Genomic DNA, 22135 nt, shown 5'->3' with positions numbered 1-22135 from the left:
TTGATGCAGCTAGAAACTGTTAAAGACATCCTCGATCAATTTTAAAAGGCCATCCCATCTTGGTCATCCTCCACACCTTTATTAGGAGATATTGTGTCCCTTGGAGCAGGAATATCACAAAGCATTATCTTCTGGCATATGATTAACCCTCTTGACAGAAAGTTGGCTCAAATGTGCACAGCACCCAGAGATGCATTCTCCCTTAACCCTCTGTTAGCAGATTAAGGTAGTCAATGATGGGTAAGATCTTTTCCCCACCCAGGCAACCTAAGACAGAGTGTACGTGATGTATGTACCAATGACAGGTGAGTCTGGAAAGCAGAAGATGCCTAAGCCAGGCAGAGTAGTCTGCCCTGAGCAGAAGCACAGGCTTTATTAAATAAATTAAAAAGGGAAGAATATGTGGGGGCCCACAGGAGTGGGTCTGCTCCACCTTGTCTGAAGGTCAGAGAGTTTAGGCCTATTCCTGCTCCTTTAAGGCTATTATAACAGGAGGTTTGACCCAGGGAGCGGCTGCCTACAGGATGCTTGGTCTAAGTATAGTCACTGCATGTCCTGCCTAAAACATCAGACTGCTTAACTCAGGGTATAGTTACTTGATGCTTCAAGTAAGTATTGAAGCAAGTAATTGCTCTGTTTATTCTTTGTGTCATGTTAAAGCCATCTTTTGCCTTCTTCCCCCCTTTTGGGATTGGAGCATATAAGCATATAGAAAATAAATGCAGATGAGCTCAATATTTACTGGATTTCCCTCCTGGTTCTATCCTATGTCTCTGTATTTTTTTCGTCTCTCTGTTCCTCCTATCTAGTTTTCTAACTCACACGCCCCTACCCTATACCATGTGAACCCCGTTGAGGCAGGACCCCAACAGATGTCACCCCAGCGTGTGGTGATGACAGAGTGGCCATGTCCAGACAGCACATCTGCTCTTGACTCTGCTTCTCATTGATGCCCATACATGTCTGCCAGCCGGGCAAAGCGGGGGCCCCAGTCACGGAGGTAGTCATAGTCCTGGTCCTCATCTCCCAGGCTGGTCAGGATGGAACTCAGTGTCCCCGCCACAGAGCCATCTCCCTCGTAGTCATAGATGAGAGCTGTGTCATAGGGAGGCACGCTGGGGTCACTGTCCGCAGCCTCCAAGCCCTGTGGGAAAGCCACACAGACCTCAGGACCACTCAGAGGCAAGCCAGGAGACTTCTTGTGCTCAGCATTGGCCAAGGCTAAATCTGCCCTGGGTACTGCACCAGATGAGAACCTCTCTTAAGAGGGGTAGGGCAGGTGCAGAACATCTCCCAGTACCTATTGGGCTAGCAAGTAAGGTTCTGCTACCTCCAGCCTTTCCCCATCAGCATGGAGAGACGCCATCTCCTCTCATAGGTGTTCCTCCATCCCCAGCCTATCAGGAGCCCTTCCTTAAGCATCTGGCCTCAAAGCCAGGAGGTGGTGGTGCACGCCTTTAATCCCAGCACTTGGGAGATAGGTAGATCTCTATGAGTTTGAGACCAGCCTCGTCTATGGAGCAAGTTCTAGGTCAGGCTCCAAAGCTACAGAGAAAAAACATCTGGCCTCCTCCAGAGGCAGTATCTCCATTGCCACCCTGTCATCTTGTAACCAGTGCCTGCACCAGTCTTACCACCCCCAAGGATACCCCTGATCTGCTGGGAGCTTTCTCTGGGCGGTGTGGGCAGGCCTGTTAATAGGACATTCCTTGCATGGCCCAACCTTGCCATCCACCCCGCACTCCGATCATCTTTTGTGAAGACAGTACTCATCCATGCAGTGTTCAAACTGATGCTTTGCCCAGATGGCTGCAATGCATGTGCTGCCCACACCTCATCATAGTAAACATAGAGAGAGAGGTCACGCAACACCCAAGGGTATGTGTGCCTCACAGAGCGATGGGAAACGGGTGTCACAGCCAGTGCTGGCTGGCCATGTCCCGCTCCAACCCACAGCGTTTGAAAGGCGCCTGGCCAACCCGCTCACCCACCCTCTCCTGCTTTCCTAAGGCTCGGCCAGGGTCCTGCTGGTGAGCTTACCCCCTGACATCCTACAGCCTGAGGTCTGGAAGCAGCGTCTGGACATGGGTGTGTTTGTGCGCATGTATGCACACGAGTGTGCATGTGCCCACTCTGTACTCAACCCCAGGGCACCTACATCACTGATGAAGTTGGCAATGTCGGATGGGCTGGTTGGGAGCGCTCGATGTGGCTGTGGCATGTAGCTGAAGGGGGCATCCCGGCGCAGGGGTGGCCTGCCCAGAGAGCGGCTGGTGGCCCTTGGTTCCACTGGGTGGCGCAGCTGGTTTATGTCATAAGCATCCTGTAAGCCAGTAAACAGTTAAGTTCAGACAGAGTAGGGGCCGCCTGGTTGCCTGGCCTTCTAGGAGGCTGGTGGGCATTCTAGGGACTCCTTTCCAGGGATCCGTGTGTCTAAACCATGGCTTCTGTCTCCGTACCTGGTCCTCCTCCCCTCCTCCTTGCTCGTCGTAGTTAAGGATGTTGTCCCGAAGGTCCTCTTGTAGCCCATGCAACAGACTCTTGTCACGTGACTGTCCCCGGAACCGTGTGCGGAGCGCAGCAAGTAAGACGAGAACTATGGAAGCAGGAGAGACTGGCTGCAGTGTGGGCGCTTAGAGGACGTGGGGTGGGGAAGGGATCCAGGAGAGAGGGCAGGACCAAGGACCTGCACTCACCGAGCAGGACCACAGTGCTGGCCAGCACAATGACCAGTGCACCCAGGCTGACGCCCACACCTCCTGCTAGCAGCGCAGCGGCCCCAGGCAGGCAAGTGCCATCAGTCCCACAGCGACACACGGTAACGTTCAGCGTTTGCTCTCGCTGCTGGGGTGGCTCCCCGGAGTCCTGGAGCAGCAAGCTCAGGCGGTGCAGGCCCTCAGAGACCTGATGTCGGAGCCTCAAGCGTGCATGGCTCACTGCAGAAGGTGCAGCAGTCAGCAGAAGCTCCGCAATAACCCCGCTCTCGCCCAGAGAGTACCAGAGTCACTGGGTGCACGTTTCTCCACTACCCATTGAGTACTGTGGAAAGTAAACCCGGCCCCGCCCGAGGATGTAGTCATGGTGATACATTCTGTCCGCTGGTTTATCTCCTAGGTCCCAGAGTTATGGGGGCAACGCACCGTTAATCTGGCTGATGCTCCAGTTCCGGCTAAGCTCTGGGACCCTAGGGTTCAGCTGGAAATGGAAGGGGGCCCCATGCGGAGGCAGGTCTTCATCCGTGGCACTCAGGAGGAGGCCAGGGCCCTGGTCTGGTTCACTGCACAGACTGCTGGTTGGAGGAGGGGCCAGTGCAGGGGCATGGTCGTTGACTTCTAAGATCTCAATGGACAGGGTGCCCGTGGCTGTGCTGGGTGGTATGGCTGGAAGGAGGGGAGAGCTCATAAGCTACCCTGTCAGTCCACAGAGGAGGAAAGTGCTGGGCTGTGGGACAGAGATGCCACCCAGGGCAGGGGCTTCCCTCACCATTGTCCAGGGCCAGGATGATGGCCCTGTACCAGCCATCCTTGAGAAAGGGTGAAGCAGGGCTCAGCACTCGCTGGGTCTGAATCCTGCCCGTTGCCCCGTCCACGTGCAGCCAGTCTTCTGGGTCATAGTCCTTGGAGTAGCTGTTGGTGGGGAGGGGAGAACTGGGATGAGGCCCACCCAATACACCCAGACATGGGGCCACATATCATATATACACTTATTATCACATACGCACCCATGTGTGTCTGACAGGTGCAGTGGCTACCCAGCCCTGAGCTATCTTTTTTATTCCATTTTATATTTTAAATATTTTCACATTTATTTTTTGCATGTGAGTGCACCTGCACGAGCACCATGACACACGAGAAGTACAAGGGCAATGTGTGGGAACTGGTTCTCTCCTCTCACCAGGTCGGTTCCAGGAAATGAACTTACGTGGTTGGGCTGGGTGGCAAGCACCTTAACCCACTGAGCCATGTTGCCAGCCACCAACGCCCGAAGCTGGTTATCTGGCCCAGCTTCACGAGGCACGCTCTTGCCCAGTGCCCCTCGGCAACGGGCAGTCTGCATTTCACCCTGCTTAGAACCTAGCCCCACGGAGACACTGTGTCAGACTCGGGACTTGCGGTGAACTTACAGCATCGGGAGCTCTTGCGGAAACAAGGGCCCATGAAAACAGACAGGTCAGCAGTCGGAGACTGGCTAAGACCAGTCTTGGACCATGTGTCTTTGCTGGAGCCCAGTCCTGCCCTGGGGTGTGGTTATTCCACGTACACACATAGGTATCCGAGGGACTCAATACCCCATAGCCCCCCGCCACCACCACCAATTTTCTTTCACCCTCAGAATCCAGATGTACCCTCCACAGGAATGGGACCACTGATCCCTCTCCCCGACCCCCAACACCTCAGGGCACCCCACCTGATTCTCTGCAGCTGCTGTGTATCAGGGTCTCTGGCAGAGAAGGTGGCCACGGAGGTGCCTGGAGGTGCTCCTTCGGCTATGCCCGTCCTCAGTGGGTTCTCTGGAAACACTGGAGCCTCATTGATGTCCTGAACCCACACACTGACCCTGGTCTGGCCCCGCCGGGCCCGGGGGGCAGCTGCCTGCAGTGGGGCCTCATTCTGTACAGACACTCTGAGCTCATATTGCTCACGGCTTTCAAAGTCCAGGGGCTGTGGGAGGATGGCAGAGACAGCTGAAACCCAAGTGCTAAGATGTCTATTGTGGAGACTCTGTCCCTGGGCCTGTCCCAAGAGCCCAGTTTTCCTCCCCTGCTTTAAATCTTGGCACAATAAAAATTATGCACGGCTCAAATATTAATAGGTAACAAGATGAATCGTGTCACTCCAAATGAATTTGCTGGGTGTGGTATGGCAATTTCATGTGTTACTCAATGACTACAGTTTTTTCAAATTACTTATTTTTATCACTAAACTTATTTTTTCAAGATTTGGTTTTATTGGGCTACAGTTTTTGTATATAGTTATGAGGTGGATGTGCCAGATGATGCTAAGCAGAGGGGCCATCCTGGCTCACAGTGGTCCTCCACTATGCAGGTTTTGAGAGCAGCATGCAAGAAATTCTCCCTTAAGAGTTCCAGTCTGCCTCAAATTGTCTGACCAGTTTCTTCCAACAAATCTTCAAATGCACCATCATCCAAATGCATCTATGTCTACATGTGTGCATGCCTGTGCCTGTATTATATATATACCTGATTCTCGGTAGAAATGGGACTCATGCTGGTGCATAATTTTACTTAAAAAATATGAACCTAACTAATAAGGAAGGAGAAGGCTGCAGTAATGGGTGCCTCCTGCTGCCCAGTTCGGCCAGAGACTCATAGTCAGCACCTTGTCCATCCCATGCCCTGACCTAACCTAGCGTACTGGTAGGTTAGCTAGCAGGAAGATGCCTGTGGCAGATTCTAGCTGAGGGAAATGCCCATGACAGCGGCACGGCTCACCTTGATCACAGACAGCACACCTTCATTGGTCTTGGGGTCTGTGTAGATCTTGAACTGCCCATCGGGATCACCTTCCAGGATGGTGAACCTGGCCACCCAGTTAGGAGACCCAGGCATGTCTCTGTCTTCCACCTCGAGCCGTCCCACATCCACGCCAGTGACAGCTTCTGCAGCTTCCATGAAGAACTGGGAGAGCCCAGCCCCAGTTATTCACCAGATTGGCCAACTGGGAGTGGGACTCATCAGAATGCCCGGCCCTGTGACCCAGGGTGCCTGTCCTTGCTTCGGGCCTAACTATGCTGCTCACCATAGAACATTTCACAGGTCTGTCTTTTCCCTGAGCTCCTGACCCAGCCTGCTGTTCCTCTTCACACAGCAAGCAAGTGTCCAGGAGACTTACTCTGGGCTGTGTACCTGCTTCTCTCTATGGAACCTCACATGTAATCCGTGTTTCTAGGGCCCCTCTATTTTAGGCCCCCTACTCATGCACTGCCTTTCCCCCAGCCTTGAAACCATCCATCTTCACCTCGTCCTTGGTGAACTCAGGGGCATTGTCGTTGATGTCATCTACGGAGATAATAGCCGAGGCTGTGGCAGTAAGGCCATCTCCCGACATGTCAGCCACCTGCAGGGTCAGGTTATACACAGCGACCACCTGAAGGACAATGTGACATGAACTCAGATGTGAAACCTAGGAAGGCAGCAGAGCCACCTACAGGCTTGCCCCTTACAGGGTCTGCCCCTGCCTCAGCCTGTGAGTGAACAAGAGGTCAAGAGGTTAGTTGTGGTACAAGAAAAGTCAGATGTTAGGGGCAACAGTAAGCAGATGGCTGGCTGAGGGAGCCGCATCAGTGGCTGGGACAGGAATACCCTGGTGCAGCTGCACAGGCGAGCCTCAGAGGTGTATTTAGCATAAGTGACTGGCCCAGAGGGTTAGACATGATCAAAGAAGGATCAGGGTAAGAGTAATAATCACAATGGGAGCTGAGAGGCAGGAAGGCGCTGCCCTGTGAGGAGCCCTGAGGCGTGAGGGGATCAGGTGTGGAGAACGGGACCCTCCGTGTCCCTGGGGCTGCCTCACCTCACGGTCCAGCCCCACTTGCACTGTGCGGATCTCTCCAGTATGCTCGTCAATGCTGAAGAACTCAGGGGTGCCCTGCTCCAGGATAGAGAATCTGAGAGCAGCATTGTCTGTCTCTGGATCATCAGCATCCGTGGCCTCAGCCCTGGTTACGAAGGTGCCTAGGGAGGACAGGGGAGAATGTGGTCCACCACCGTGGAGGCAGGTGGAGTGGGGCACCAGTTGGAGCGGAGTGCTCCCAGTGTGCACAGACTCCCTAGGTCTGACACTGTGAGCACAGAATGGGTAACCTGCTTTCTCAACTGCATGTGTCCCTGGGGCTGACCGTGTATGGCAGCCTCCAGTCCAGGGCTCTCCCACAGTCTTGCCTATACAAGGCTGACCACTGCAGGAGCATTGCAGCGGAGAACCAATGGGTCTTCTACCAGATGCCAGGTCAGCAAGTGGAGCTAATGTACCCGGTCGGAGCAGTAAAGCCACTGGGATCATCAGACAGCCTTGAGCCCTGTAGGTGACACCTGCCCAGGTGAAGGATACACAAACACGTGGGTACAGATTAAAGCAGGTGCCCAGCATCCTCCAAAGTCCTGCCTGTATAGAAGTGGTGGCCACTGGGAAGGTGCTACTGGGGGGGAGGGTCCTCTTCACCCGTCACCCGCTTTTCCCTCAGAAGAGATTTGGTCTGACCGTCCCTCCAGGACAGAGGTAAGAAAGTTGAGGCAGTGGAGTGGGTCAGGGTGAGAGGACAGGGCTCTGGGGACCCTGTGTCTCAGGTCTTGGCTTGCTCACGTGTGATATCATTTGCGGGATGCCCTGCTTCAGCTACCTTAAACAGACAGGAACCCCTGACTGAATGATGTCGGCATTGTATTGGCCCCAGGGCTGAAGCCAAGGACAATGCTTCCAGCAAGCTTCTTGGTCATGGGACTCAGATTCCCCGTCCTGTGCTCTGGGAGTGTTCTCTGGCACACAGGTAAGGAAATATAGGTGTGAGGAGTCAACTCCCCCATCAGAGAAGGGGCTGCGGCGTGGTGAGGGCAAGGGACCCTGAGCTGATTTGGAAGCAGAGGAATCACCAGGAGCTGGAACCAGTGTGCTGTGACTCATACAGGTATGAAAGAGTTCACATGTGGGTTCACATGTGCACATGTCCAGATGTGTGTATATTCAGATATGAGCACACTTCCCAGATGCATGGGACATCAGACTATGACAACAAGAATCACCACTCCAGAGGCTAGAGCAATGGCTCGGAGATTAAGAGCTCTAGCTAGCCAGGTGGTGACGGTGCACGCCTTTAATCCCAGCACTCAGGAGGCTGAGATAGGCAAATCTGTGAGTTTGAGGCCAGCAAATTCCAGGACAGGCTCCAAAACTATAGAGAAAACTTGTGTCGAAAAACAAAACAAAACAAACGAACGAACAAATGAAAGAAAGAAAGAAAAGAGAAAGAGAAAAGAGCACTAGCTATTCTTCCAGAGGCCCAGGTTTAATCTCTAGCGCCATATCAGCTAGCGATTCACAAACATCCCAACTGCAGTCTCAAAAGATCCAACGCCCTCTTCTGGTTTCTAAGCACCCTGCATGCACATGGCATACAGATAAAACACTCACACACATACACAATAATAAAAAGAAATACAATGCTACACGTCTACCCAGAAGAAAATCAGCATTTACACACACTGGGGAGAAGGGCCCAAAGGATGGTCAAAAGCTGCCCGGGTAGTAGGGGCAGGGGGGACAGTTCTAACCCATGACTGTGGCACTAAAAAATGCCACAAGGACTCTGTAAGGAGCTGAAGCTGGCAGGGGGAACTTGAGGCATAATGAGAGACATGCAGTCTGGACCAGGACTGTGAAAAAATGTCTGTGCCCTGGTGTCAGGTCTCCCCTGCCCTCCGAAAAGGGCTCGAGCAGAGCCGAGGCCATTTCCGGTGTCTTCAAGAGCAACCTCTGCTGGGAAGGGTAGGGGGGTAGAAAACATTCCTTGGGCATGCTGGCCAGGCGGAGAGAGATGGAAACACCCAAAAGAACCACTTGTGGCTCACCACGACTGGGGTGGAACTGGGGTCAGCCCAGCCCTGTATCCACTGGCACACCAGCCCCTCCCTGTGACGGGGAACCAGCCCCAGGGCAGGCAGGCCACTCTGTTCCAGGGGATTGTAATGGCCAAACACTGTGTGGCCTGGTGGAGGTGGGAGGCACACAGGGAGGGATGGCAAAATCAGGAGAGGCAGAAAGAAACAAGCCTGGTAGAGGAAAGGCTGCAGGACTAGAACACCTGACCCAAGGGTTCTCTGTCCTTACAGCCTCATTATTATGGAAATTACAACTGGATAAGGTCAGTAGATGCCAGTAGACGGGGTGGTGTGCACGCGTGTTTCCTGACTTTGGTAATTACAGAGAGCTTTCAGAACACACTGGCACTGTAAGAATATTCGGTATCCAGTCCACAGCCAAGCAGCCGAGTGAGATGACAGAAAAAAGAAAAAAAAAGTTAAACTGATAATCAGGTCCCTGAGATGGGCACACAGGAACCATTTTTGGCTTTTCAGTAAGTCTGGAATCAGGTCAGAATAAAGATTCTAAGCACACCGTTACTTTAACTCTTGACAAATGAGCAAATGAGATGGAACAGGATGAACCTGAGTGGCGGGAGGCCCAGACTCTGCTGCTTGTGTGCTTCGGGCTCCCAGAAACCCTCGCCCAGTCCAGGTTTGAACCACTGGGAACAGGCAGTGAGGAAGGGAGGGGAAGTGGGCACAGCGCTCCGCCTGGCCCTGTCCAGCCAGCCTGCCTGAGGAAGGCCAGGACAGGTGTACGATTCTGAAGGGGCCTTGGGGGAAAGGGCAGAGTCTCGTGTAGCCAAGGCTGGCCTCAGATTGCTCAGGTAACTGAAAACGACCTTAAACTCTCAGGCTCCATTTCCCAAGTGCTGGGTCCACATGTATGTGCAGTCACAACTGGCTGGGCTCTTTGAGACCAAACTGCACCTGAAGCAGCAGCCAGAGGAGGCCCTGCTCCAGGCTGTGGAGTTCCCTCTGGAGGATAAAAACGGCCTTGGGGGTAAGCTCAGGCTCCGTGGGTTCACTAAACAGGACTGAACGGTTCCCTGAAAATCTCAGCTTCACATTATGCAAAGTTCACCACTATGAAAGGGAGAGGAGGCCGGGCGGTTGTGGCGCACGCCTTTAATCCCAGCACTCGGGAGGCAGAGGCAGGCGGATCTCTGTGAGTTCGAGGCCAGCCTGGTCTACAAGAGCTAGGTCCAGGACAGGCTCTAAAAAAGCTGCAGAGAAACCCTGTCTTGAAAAACCAAAAAAAAAAAAAAAGAAAAAAAAAAAAAAAAAAAAAAAAAGAAAAAAAAGAAAGGGAGAGGAACAACTGGAACACAGACACCCAGAAGCTTCTTGGGTAGGTCAATTCTCTTTTGGGGGGTGGGGATGGGGTTGAGACAGGGTTTGAAGGTCGAATCCATATTGACATGGGAAGTGTGAAGGAGATTATTTCCTGACACTCGACCCTTTGGATGACTTTAGAATTGTCAGTTCTGCAGTGCGCAGGGATTCACCTGGCATACTAGGCAAGTGTGTACCACAGAGCAGAGGGGCAGGGGGCAGCTGCATCTCTAGTCTGCACCTGGACCTTCTGAAGATCCAGCCCATGGGGGGATCTGCGCTCCCACCTCACCTGGGATGGCACCCTCCAGGATGCGGCCTCTGAACACGTCCTGTAGGAAGACTGGCCGGTTGTCATTTTGGTCCACAACAACGATCTCCAGGTCCGTGGGCTCCTCCAGGGTAGAGCCACCCAAGTCCAGGGCAAAGGCCCTTAGCTGTCCAAACAGAAGGCAAGGGCTGGCTCTGTGACTCCTAAAGCCATGCAGAAGGAACAGCAAGGACCCATGGGCTAACACAGGTGATGGGCACATGGGATGGAGGGTACGCGTGGGCAAGCACCCTTTCCCTGAACGGAGCCTGCTTTCTCCCAGCATACAGGCTACACCGTCTCTCCTTGGCTGCCAGGCCACTCACCGCATCCTCTTGCCAATGAAGTGATGTACTCACTAAGGTTCTGGGTTTATCTCCCCTACTCTATGTGGTTTTGGCTTCTTTCAAAATTTACCACATTCCTCCTCCTTTGTTTTAGACAGGGTCTATGAGCCCTGCTGTCCTGGAACTCTGTAGACCAAGTTGGCCTTGAACTTACAGAGGTCTGTGTGCGCTGTGCCTAGCCTAAGTCATTTTACTTTTTGGAGCAGGGTCTCATATGAGCTTAGGACATTTTAACCTGTTTCCTTTGGAGAATGGCATGACAGAATTTCCACTCAGGAGGCAGAGACAAGCAGAAGGTGAATTCAAGCCCAGCTAGAGATACACAGGAAGACACTGTAAATCACATTTAAGAAGAAAATCATCCCATAGATTCCTCTGTAGAAAGGCCATTAGCAGTCTCTCAATTTGGAAGAATGTCTCGAGGATGTCAAAGAAATCCTGGAGACAGGCAGTGGTGGCACACACCTTTAATCCCAGCACTTGAGAGGCGAGGCTGGCGGATCTGTATGAGTTTGAGGCCAGCCTGGTCTACAGAGCAAGTTCCAGGACAGCCAAGGTTATCTAAGACCAACCCACACACAAAAAAAAAAGGAGGAGGAGGAGGAGGAGGAGGAGGAGGAGGAGGAGGAGAAGAAGAAGAAGAAGAAGAAGAAGAAGAAGAAGAAGAAGAAGAAGAAGAAGAAGAAGAAGAAGAAGAAGAAGAAGAAGAAGAAGAAGAAGAAGAAAACAACTTTGGTCCCTGGAAAAATGGAGGTAGAGAGCTACCCTGCCTCCAGCCAGACAGGATGCAGCCCGCAGTGTCCTGGCTACAATACGCGGGTTCCTCATGATTTTATCTGGTTTTAGCTTTGTATCAGGTTTGTGATCTGTAGCCCAGGCTGACTTTAAACTCCTCATCTCCCTGTCTTAGCCTCCTGTAACACTATGGAAAGCTCTATTTATTAGTCATGTTAGGGATGGAATCCAGGGCCTTTCCATGTTAGGCAAGCACCTACATCTCAGTCTGGCAGATAACTATTTGCAGAGAACCCAAAGGAGGTCCTGAGCTCATCTCCTGGCCTTGGGCACACCTCAGTGTGACTCTTACCTCCCTTCCTGAACCCCAACACTGCAATGGTAGTGAGGCCCCCTTGGTGGCCAATCACACCTCGGAGATCATCTGCTGCTGCTGCTGCTGCTGCTGCTAACACTATTTGGGAATTCTTTATGATGTACCTATCCACCAGCAGTACGTGGCTCCAGGGAGAGCTGGCTGTCATGTCAGCTCAGCAGCTGCAAAGATGCTCTCGCCTCCAGAGGAACACCCAGCCCTTCATGGGGGCCTCAAACACTGAATCCTCAGATGTGGGTCCTATGGGAACCAGATCTTGCTTCGGAAGCATCTGACCTAGAGCCTATCAGGTGGGGAGCAGAGGCCCAAGGAGGAGGAAGGAACCCGGCTTCCAATCAGGCCCTACCCTGAAGCGGTCTGTCTTCTCACGGTCCAGCGTGGCATTGAGGTACACCCTCCCCGTGAACTTGTCGATGGAAAAGACATTTCGGGGCTCCTCATCCACGCCAGGCCCCTGGATGCTGTAGATGACACTGCCCAGCTGTTGCTTATCAGACTTGATCTGTGGGACAGGAGTGGGGTTTAGTGAGGGTCAGAGGGCACCCCAACACCTTCATGTTCTTCCCCAGCAAAGGTTCTAGGCTCTGAAGCCCAACACATTCCCTTCCTAAACTCAAGCCCTGCTCCAGGGCATCCTGGGCCCGGTAGCCAGTTACACTCCAAGTATGCAGACGGCTGACTCTTGATGTCACAGGTTTACTTGTACTGGTGAATAAACAAAGCATATGTCTTCCAGGGGCACATAGCCTGGGGACAAGCCCACTGGGGTAGCTTGGGGTGCCTGTGGCCCAGGGCTATGGGAGCCCCGCTTTTGTTCCAGAAACCCAGAGTGACTAGCTCCTGTCGGCAGAGGGAGCTCCTCCAGATCCAAGAGGATCATTAAGAAACGAGGAAACACCCCACGCCCCCTCCCACCGTTCCCTTACCTGCACCAGTGGGTAGGGGAGGCGTTTGTGGTTCTCGGACACACTGATGGGTGGGATGACCCAGGCTCTCCGCACACGGCCTGGGGCTGGTCCCCGACGCCAGGGGTACAGGGTGCTGGGCTCTGGCTCAGGGAGTGCCCAGGGCAGACCAAGGCTCTAAACACAGATGGGACACAGTCATACAGGGTATAGGGGTACCAGGGTGACATCATTCTTGGGGCTGAGGTTGGGCCTTATACCATCTTATAGTGTAACTACGGAAGAGTATAAGCTATGTGGGCCTAGGCAGTCACATCCTGGGGTGTTTAATTTTCAAATTTCTCATACAGGTGTTTCCTCTCCCATACACCTGTCTCCTCTCCTTGACTAGAGCCCAGAAAACAAGTTGTGTCCACAATATCATCTGACCCCTAGAAGCAGAGAGCTTATTGGCTGGAGGCAAAGTGCAGGTCTGCACTTTTTCTGAGGTCCCTGTGAGGTCAGGTGCCAGCAGGGCCCAGGAAAGTGCCCAGGGGGCAACTCTTGCTTCCTAGGAACGAGAGCCAGGAGGATGAACAGCAGCTGGTGGGGCCAGAGGCTCAGGCAGAAGTAGGGTCACTGCATTAGGGTGAGAGATGACATGTGTCCTTCCTCAGCCTCACAGCTTAAATGTCACAAGTTAACAGCAACAGTGCCTGCTTTTATCTGAAGAGGCCACATGAGCGGAGGGGCTCCTAAGCACCTGTGTCCAACCTTGACCCACACAGACTCACCCTAGCCACCTAGGGCAGTAGGACCTAGTGTTTGAAACCTCCCTCTGCCACCAGGCCTGGCCCTTGATTTCAGACACTTCCAGAAATGGGGCCAGGGAGCTCAAGAGGGGATGGATGCTCTCCTATGGCCCGCAGTGCAAACAGGGAGGGGATGTGCTCAGGGCACCTCATCCAACGTCTCAATATTGCTTTGCAGAAGGAATGCCCAAACTGCCGGTCCCTAGGCAGACAAGGGCAACGAGGGGCTTATTTAAGCTGTGTTTTACAGAGGAATCTTGATGGCCACGCTGGTCTGTGACCAGGATGAGGGGTATGGAGGTCCAGGGAAGACAAGCTCTTCAGAGGGACGGGGCTGGGACACAGTCAGAGCTGGTCCGGGGTACAGGGTGACACTGGGCTTGCTGTACGGCTCAACTGAGGGGGCAGCTGGGAAAAAGGGATGAACTTCGAAACTGGATCAAAGTTCTGGAAACCCAGGACTCTTGAGATACTCTCTTCCCCCTCATCACCCAGGCAGAGGCCGCCTAGAAGGGCTGAACCAGAGACGGCTTGGCTCTGTACTCAAAGAGACTTCACTCCCAAAAGATAACCTGAGTTTCATTTCTGGAGGCCGCACGATAAAAAGAGATTTGATGTCCACAAGTTGTATTCTGGCCTTCAGATGAAATGTGTGTGCTCCCACCACAATAAATAAATGTAACTTAAAAGAAAAAAGCAGTGTCTGGGGGTTGTGTGGTGCAGACAGGAGAGGAAGTCAAGTCTCTAAGCACAGAGGGTCATTACTGAGCCCCATTCTCCCAAACCCACCGCCATTACCTAATTGTGACGGCAGATAGCCCCACCCTCAGAGAGGGAAACTATGGACTTGTCTATCAAGTAAATGACAGAACGCACAGCAGTCCCCCAAGACATGCCCGACCTGGTTCTCACAGGTGGTTTCCATCCCTGGTTTGGGGATGGATCTCACTCTGAGTGCTCCACCCTCCGGTTCTTCCTTGTTCCACTCCTTAATTTGGAGAGGCAATGAGAACCAGTCATCTGAGGACTTTAGGGATACCCTTGTGAACACTGGCTCCACTGGTACTTCTGAAAGACCCCTCACACCAAAGCACAGCCCGGTCGAGGCTGCCATGATAGGTGTGGACGTCGGCCATGCGTTGACCTCACCGTCCACAGCACAGGCTGACTAGGAACAAAGCCTAGGGCAGCCGTATGCTTCCAGGGTGCTGGGAGGTTGTCAGGCCAATGCTGGGTGGGCCACAGCCCGGAAGGATTTGTGGAAGTGATGGGCGTGGGGGGCTCTAGCACACAGAGACTGCATGGTTTGGAAATGCTCTCAGCATTCATAGCTGTCCATAGCTGCACTCCCGTGGTCCCACGGGAAGGCCAAGGGCAAGCAAAGGGGCCAATCCTTCAGACTCCCTGCTGGCCGGCCTTGTGGAGCCAGGGGCAGGGGGGATTGGGAGACTTCAGTCAACACCTCAGGGCTAGTCACATGCCTTCTCTTTACATTTATTTTGGGGGCAGAGGGATAAGTGTGGAGGTCAGAGGACACCTTGTAGGAGTTCGTTCTCTCCTTCCACTACGTAGGTTCTAGCGACACACTTGGATCTTAGATGACAAATCCGAAACCTGCTGGGCATCTTGCTGCCTGTCACATGCCTTCTCTTGGTGACTTCCCTCCTGACAGGCTCTGTCCTACAGAGTGGTGCTTTCCTAGACACTGTCCTGTCCACAGGTGCAGTCTCAGGACACGATGTGAAAGTACAGCTGTGTTTTCCACGCCGTCTCAGTCTAGTTAACGTAAGTAACTGCTTCGGGCCAGCAGCTGCCTTTGCTGTATACAGTACCAGATCCAGAAGCCAGCTATCAGAACTATGGCCAGCCTTAGCAAAGACCCAAGGGTGCCTGTATGAAAACGTACAGTCAGTAGGGGTTGCCACGTGGAAGTAGCAGATCCCTGAGTGGGAGGAGCTCAGACTCTCAACTGCCCTTGGCACAGACTGCTGTTCCGTTCTTTGTCTTTATCTTATATAGCCGGGGCTGACCTCAAACTCACCATGTAGCTATAGATGACCCTGCACTCCTGCCTCTACTTCCCAAGTATGTGTGTGTGCACGCACGTGCTCACACGCACACCTGAGTATATATATACTCTCTACATACAAGTGCCGTAAATGCCTTCCTCTTTGAGGTCATCCTATCCCTACCTGGGACAGATCCTGGGATTATCCATGTAGAAGAGGGGGGTCCTGGATGGTCCCCAGGACAGAGCAGGGCTGGAAGTGTGAAGGGCAGAGCCACCACACACAGAAGCTCCAAACACAGCACTGAACGTGCTGGCCCCACCCTCAGCATGGCTCCCACACGGTCAGAGCCCCGCCCTTTCCGCAGTGCGGCCATCTCCCCCCCCCTCCTTGGGATGACAGGTGGGCTGGTGTCAGGGTCCCCGAGGGCATCCCACACAGATTTACTCTTTTGCTCACCCCTAAGGAAGCTCCCACTTGGCTCCACTCCAAGCAAAGGAGCTGAGAGGCCCAGGCAGGGACCAGAAAGCAGGCAGCCAATTTCTCTCTGGAAGAAGGTCATGTGGAGGCTGGAGAGATGGCTCAAGGTTTAAAGGCACTTATTGCTCTTACAGAGGAACCAGGGTTCGATTCCTGGGACTCATATGGTGGCTAAAAAGCCTTCTGTAACTTCAGGCCCAGTGTGGGGAAGGGGTCTGACATGTTCCTCTGGCCTCCTCAGGTACTGCAAGCATGCGGTACACACACGTGCACCAGGCAAATCACATAAAAACAAAGTTAAAAAAATTATAAAAAGAAGCTAGGCGGTGGTGGCGCACGCCTTTAATTCCAGCACTCCAGAGGCAGAGGCAGGTGGATCTCGTGAGTTTGAGACCAGCCTGGTCTATAAGAGCTAGTTCCAGGACAGGCTCCAAAGCTACAGAGAAACCCTGTTTCAAAAAAAACAAAACAAACAAACAAAAAAGAAACCCTGTCTTTAAAAACCCAAAAATGTACTATATATATGGAGATATATGTGAAGGGAGAGAGGGGAGAGAAAGGGGTGGGGTGGGGGGGCTGTGTGAACAGCACTTACACACAGGGAGTCCTGCTGGCAGGACTGGGCCAAACGGGCACCACCTCCTCTTCAGAGTCTATCAGCTCCCATCAGTTCCATGCAGCCTACTGCTCACTCTGGGCAGAACAGACAGCTTCCTCCTTGTGGAGTTGCCAGCTCCTACTCTCCCCCTACCCCCGCTTCCACTAAGCTTAGTCTCCCCTTCAGCTGGATCCCTGGCAGTGGCTGGTTGGGGGTGTTGGCGCTCTGAGGGCAGCAGGGAGGGAGTGGCCAGCCAGCCAGGAGGCCGCTTGGATTTCAGTCTCTGTGTCTCTTCCTGCAGCGCACATGGACGGCCAAGGCCCAGGAAGGCACTGGCCCTGTGGGCACCTGCACATAGCCTGCTTTGAGATCAAAGGCTCTGGCTCAGGCTCCACTCTCCTGTCCTGTTCCCCAGCCCAACTGCAGAAGTCAAACTGGGAGCACTTGCTCCCGTCCAACCAGTGGGACCCCAGCTACCTACTCCACAGCCTCCCAAGGCAACTAGGGTCACCCGTAGTAAAGTCCCATCGTCCACTTGGTCCTAGAGTCCAGGGAGCAGAGGACCCTGTTCAAGAGGAGGATGAGTCTGGAGGGGCCAGAGTTCTACCTAGGCAGCTCTAGCCTCACAGATGGCAGCTTGGCCTTAGAACCTGCCAAGACCAGCACACATAGCCACTTCTAGGTCAGAGTGGTGTTCCTACCAGGCACACACCTGCCTGCTTGGCATGGGGAACCAGGGCTACAGCCTCCATGGACACGGGCTTTTTTGCCAGAGCTCGATGGCAGACCCTGAGATGTGGCTGAGAGTTGCCTTGGGGGAAGTCTGGCTCCATCTTCCTCCCCTCAGGATGGCATGTGGGTTGAGATCTGGGGCTCTTCGTGACATCTAAGGATGGCAGAGGGGGAGCACCTTAATTCATAGCTCTCAGACAGGGTCAGAGGGGCTGAGTCATCTACCCAAAGCCACACAGGCAGAGTTGGCACCAGAGGGCACGACAGGCAGATGGTATCTGTAGCGCCTGCCCTGCTTTGGGCAGGGCTGTTGAGAATGGGAGTTCCCAGGCTCTCTGAAGCCCCTGCGGCCTGGGAAAACCTCCTACCCTCCTCCTAGCCCTGCTTCCTCCAGCAGCTGCTCCAGCCAGCACCCATGGGCTTGGCACTGACTGGGTGTAGTCAAGGCAGGGAGGTCAAGGCAGAGCCTGGGAACCTGGAGCCTCTGGCCTGTCCACAGCCCGAGTTCATGAGGTCACAGAACCACAGTGCCTTGGCAGGGCCATGTGCCCAGATCAGAGGCTGCAACGGTATGAGTGGGCAACCAACGGGCAGGCCACAGCCAGCTTCCGGCTCTTGGGAGGCATTTGTGTAGCCCATCCTGTATCTTCTCACCCACCCCCCTCCCCAGATGATGTGGCAGGCTGGAGGCAAGGCTGGGGGCTGCCTTGGGAAGCTGGGACATCCAGTGCTTAGGACAAAGCCACGTGGCCCCAGCTGTCTCATCGGTTCCCTACATCCAGGACAGAGGACAAGGACGGAGGTACCTGGAAGGTGACTTCGTGGACAGGTCCTCCCACACTGGTCTACTCCTCTGTTCTCTGTCAGACTAAGCTGGACAGGAAATAGATTCTTTTCCCACAGTAGATGTGTCCCAGCTCACCCCAGCCCTGCTCTTGAGCAAGAACCAACCCAGCCAACAGTCTGGAAGCTCCTCAGGCCATCCGGGGCCACTGATCTGAACCTAAACTCCTAAGTCAGCTACCCTCTGGGGTCTTTCCTGACCCCCCAACCCCAAGGAGCTGCAGAGTGATGAGGGTTCTGCCATGCATGAAGTTTGTGCATCAGTCACTGCCAGTGTCCAGCCCTCCCGCACTCTACCGTACTCATCCTGGACAGAGGTTCTGGGGACAAGGAGATGGGATTGACTGGGAAGTCCCAAGTGCTCTGGCCATGAGAGGACGGTGTCTGCTCCATCTTGGCAGAGCTAATGGCCTGGGATGGGGGTGGAGGGCACAGGAAACCCCTACACTGACTCTCCACAGGCTTCTCAGGCCTGCACACCTCCCAAAGGCTGGAATCCACGGCCACTTCATTCCTGGACAACCAGCATGCCAGGAATGAGCCCAGCTGTTGGCCGGGCCTAGGGTGGCCCCACATTCCCACTGTGGGACCACCCTGTCCAGCTGCTGCAGGCATCAGGGAATGAGGAGGGGGCAGACAGGCAGCTGTTCCCTCCGATCAGATTAGCCCTGCCTGTCTGACAGCACAGACTGGGTACAGCACTCTCTCGGAACCACAAGCCGCCTCCCTCTAGGCTAAGTCAGTGCCGACTGCAGGCTGGACCTGCTGGAGATGAGGTCCTTTCCTCAGCACAAGGGAACAGTCCCCAGAGGTACTGCTGAGGCCCATCTTTCCTTCAGAGGCCATGTGGCTTCCTTGGTTCCTAGACAAAGGTGTAGCAGGCCTACTCAATGGACGGAGATCGCTGGACCATCTGTGCTCCTTCTCAGTGCAGATCAGGACTAGCAACTAGAGAGACTGAACCCCAAATGCAGGGACTGGGGGGGTCAGCTTTATGAGGAGGAGTGTATTGTTGTGTGTGATACTGAGATTAGATCCCAAGCTTCAACCAGGCTAGGCAAATATTCTACCACTGCTTACATCCCAGGCTGCTTTGACTTTCTTTAGAGGCAAGGAATCAATATATTGACTGCCCAGGCTGGCTGTCAAGTTGTGGATCTTTCTGCTTCAACTCCCCGAGCAGGTAGTTACAGGCCTGGTGGTGGTGGGGAGCAGTTCTCAACACAGTCCAACCCCCTGTGCTGCCCTGGAGTTCAGGAAGTTCAGATTTGTTGTTGCTGTTTTGTTCTGTCCTCTTTTCGAGACAGGGTTTCTCTGTAACTTTGGAGCTTATCCTGGAACTCGTTCTGAACTCCAATTCACAGAGATCCACCTGCCCCTGCCTCCTGAGTGCTGGGATTAAAAGTATGTGCCCACCCAGCTAAGGAAGTTCAGATTTTAGGGGGAACCTGGATAGGGAGGCAATGAAGCAAGGTGTGAATCCATGTAGAACCCACCACTCACCCCCAACCTAAGGAGCCCAAGACAGAGTTACTGGGCCAGTGTGACCAGGGAAAACCTCAGCAAGGGGGAGGCAGGATTCCCAGGGCCCATGCATGTGAGTAGGAGTAGACCAAAGTGTGAAACCTGGCCCAGTGGTGGTGGCACACGCCTTTAATCCCAGCTCTTGGGAGGCAGAGGGCAAGTGGATCTCTGTGAATTTGAGGCCAACCTGGCCTACAGAGTGAGTTCCAGGACAGCCAAAGTTACATGGAGAAAGCCTGTCTCGAAAAATGAAAAAATAAAATAAAACCACAAAAAACAAAGGGGTGAAAGCTGAGGAGTGTGGGGGAGGGCGGCAATACGTGGGGCAGGGGGGCAGGCCGGAGGAGTTCCCCATGCTGGAGGTTAATTTGAGTGCTGTCTTGAAGTAAGTTCAAGAGGCCAGGCCTCAGGGGCTGGTCCCTGTCCCCACCTGACTCCTAGGGACTCCAGATGTGACAGAGAGAGGGGGCTTGAGGAGAGAGGGGGCTTGAGGAGGGAGGGGAAGAAGGATGTGACCTAGCACTGTCCAGTCTGCAGTGGGTGTGCAAGAAACTCGGGGGGCTTTCAGGGTAATCTCAGCAAGCTCCCAGCCTTGGGGGCACTGGTAAAGAATGTTGCTGCAGCCAGTGAGGAGCCTCTGATGGGTCAGGGTGTTATGCTCAAGACTGGCATTCTAGGTAGAGCCTAGAGCGGTGCGGGGTCTTAGGTGCAAAAGTGAGGGAATGAGGGTCTCCCCAAGGTCAGGAGTGGAGGGGGGGGAGATGTAGGGCTGATGCCCCAGGGCCAGCTGCTAGAGGGTCTTCCTGACCAGGCTCCCATCAGCTGCCAGGGCCTGAAACCTGAGCAGAGCTGCAAGGATTGTGGGAATTTGAGGGGACCAAGAAAGTGCTGGAGATGGTTCTCAGAGGAGATGGACCCCTCCCCCCGCCACACACACACACACACACACACACACACACACACACACAGTGCTGACTGACCACTCTTAAACCACAGCAATTCTTTGTGCTTGCCACCTGTTGTCTTCGAGTTGCAGAGGCTGTCCACGCCACATTGCCATCTCTGTGACAGGGGACCACAGAACCCACATACCCCTGTCCACGCCACATTGCCATCTCTGTGACGGGACCACAGAACCCACATACCCCTGTCCACGCCACACTGCCATCTCTGTGGCAGGGGACCCTGGCAGGGGACTACAGAATCCACATACCCCTGTCATGGCCTAGCCCAGGGCCATTGAGCAATTAGTCTGGGAAGGGCCAACACTGGGAGATATTGGGGACCTGGGCTTTGTCTACCTTTCCCTGTGCCATGTTAGGAAGACGGGGTACTAGGGACGGAAGGATCTGGGGACCACAGGCAACTCCATCTCCAGGTGGACACAGGGGCACAATGGCTGTCTTGGTCAGACTATAGCCACTGTAAACTGAGTGTGTGCTGGGCTGCTCTGGCCTGAAGTTATTTTCTTCAGAACCCTGGGTCCTGGGGGCAGAGTTTAGCTGCTGCAGCTGGCCAGGACCATGGGACAGGGACTCAGACACCACCAAGACCAACCAGGGACAAAGACCCACTCCTGCTACAGTTGGGAGTTTCACAGATACCGTGGGCTTCCTGCTCTGTCTCCCTGCCCCATGTGCTGGAATACAAAGATCTCACAAGATTGCCCACCTCGGGCTCTGGGAGGCTCCAAGGAGGCAGCTGTAGTCACTTCCAGACTGACTATGGGTGTTCTCTGTGCCCCTGTGTAGGAGAGGTGGGTCACCCTCTTTCTGGAAGCCCCTAAGCACAGGATACCCCTTTCCAACAATGCACCAGAGAGTGTGGCCCACCCTGGACACTGCAGGCAGCAGTTCTCAGGTCCCCCAGAGACACTCAGGGCCGGTGGCCCCCAAAAAAGCTATCTTATAGATAGAGGCAGGGATGCCACAGGGCTCAGAAGCTTACCTGGGCAAGAAGCCCGAGGGCGAAGAGCAGAGTAGAACCCATTGGGAGAGCGGTCGGTCGAAGAAGAGCCCAGGGCAAGCGACTGGGCAACCAGTGGGACGGCCTCCACCCCCACGCGGAGAGCCGGAGCCACCCGTCTGAGTGACAGCACAAGTGCTGGGGGCAGCAGGGTAAGGGACTGCACGTGTGCCGTGGGGCGGGGCTGGGGCGGAGTCAGGGCAGGGCTAGGGTTGAGTGGCAGCACGTGTGTGTGTGGGGGGGTGAGTTGTGGGCGTGGCTAGGGATGAGTGACAGCACATGTAGGTGGGACTGGATAGCAGCTAGAGACCGGTAGGAAAGTGCCAGGGTAGAGCCAGAGCAAAGCGACAGCGCATATGCACTAGAGCCGGGCCGAGGCTCTGAGTGACAGCATATGTGGTCAGTGCCTATAAAGTTTTGAAGTCAGCATGTGTGTACCGGGGTGGTCCTGGACTGAGTGACAGCGCTTAGTGGAACTGCGAGTGTTCATAGGGGCCAGTACCCAGCATGCAGTAGGCTGCTGGGGCTGGGGCCTCTGGCAGCTGTCTAAAGAGGCCCCAGGTTGCAGAAGTCAAGGATGGTCGGA

General features: G+C 54.1%; 1 protein-coding gene across 1 annotated transcript; it reads right to left on the bottom strand.

Annotated features, from left to right (window-relative positions):
- Window positions 1-943: 943 nt before the first annotated feature.
- Window positions 944-21573, bottom strand: Cdh15 (cadherin 15). Its single transcript, XM_038313277.1, has 14 exons — window positions 21532-21573; window positions 12629-12784; window positions 12049-12204; window positions 10227-10371; window positions 6534-6694; window positions 5979-6107; window positions 5453-5638; window positions 4408-4661; window positions 3484-3626; window positions 3141-3380; window positions 2697-2936; window positions 2460-2596; window positions 2159-2323; window positions 944-1144 (listed from the first exon to the last, which is right to left on the bottom strand). The coding sequence occupies exons 1-14, from the start codon at window positions 21571-21573 to the stop codon at window positions 944-946; spliced, it is 2355 nt and encodes a 784-aa protein (XP_038169205.1).
- Between the last annotated feature and the right edge of the window lie 562 nt (window positions 21574-22135).

The sequence above is a fragment of the Arvicola amphibius genome, chromosome 15, assembly GCF_903992535.2.
Source record: "Arvicola amphibius chromosome 15, mArvAmp1.2, whole genome shotgun sequence".
In the NCBI taxonomy this organism is placed as follows: Eukaryota; Metazoa; Chordata; class Mammalia; order Rodentia; family Cricetidae; genus Arvicola; species Arvicola amphibius.
The sequence above is the reverse complement of the archived record's forward strand: the minus strand, read 5'-3'. Positions and strand labels throughout refer to the sequence as shown.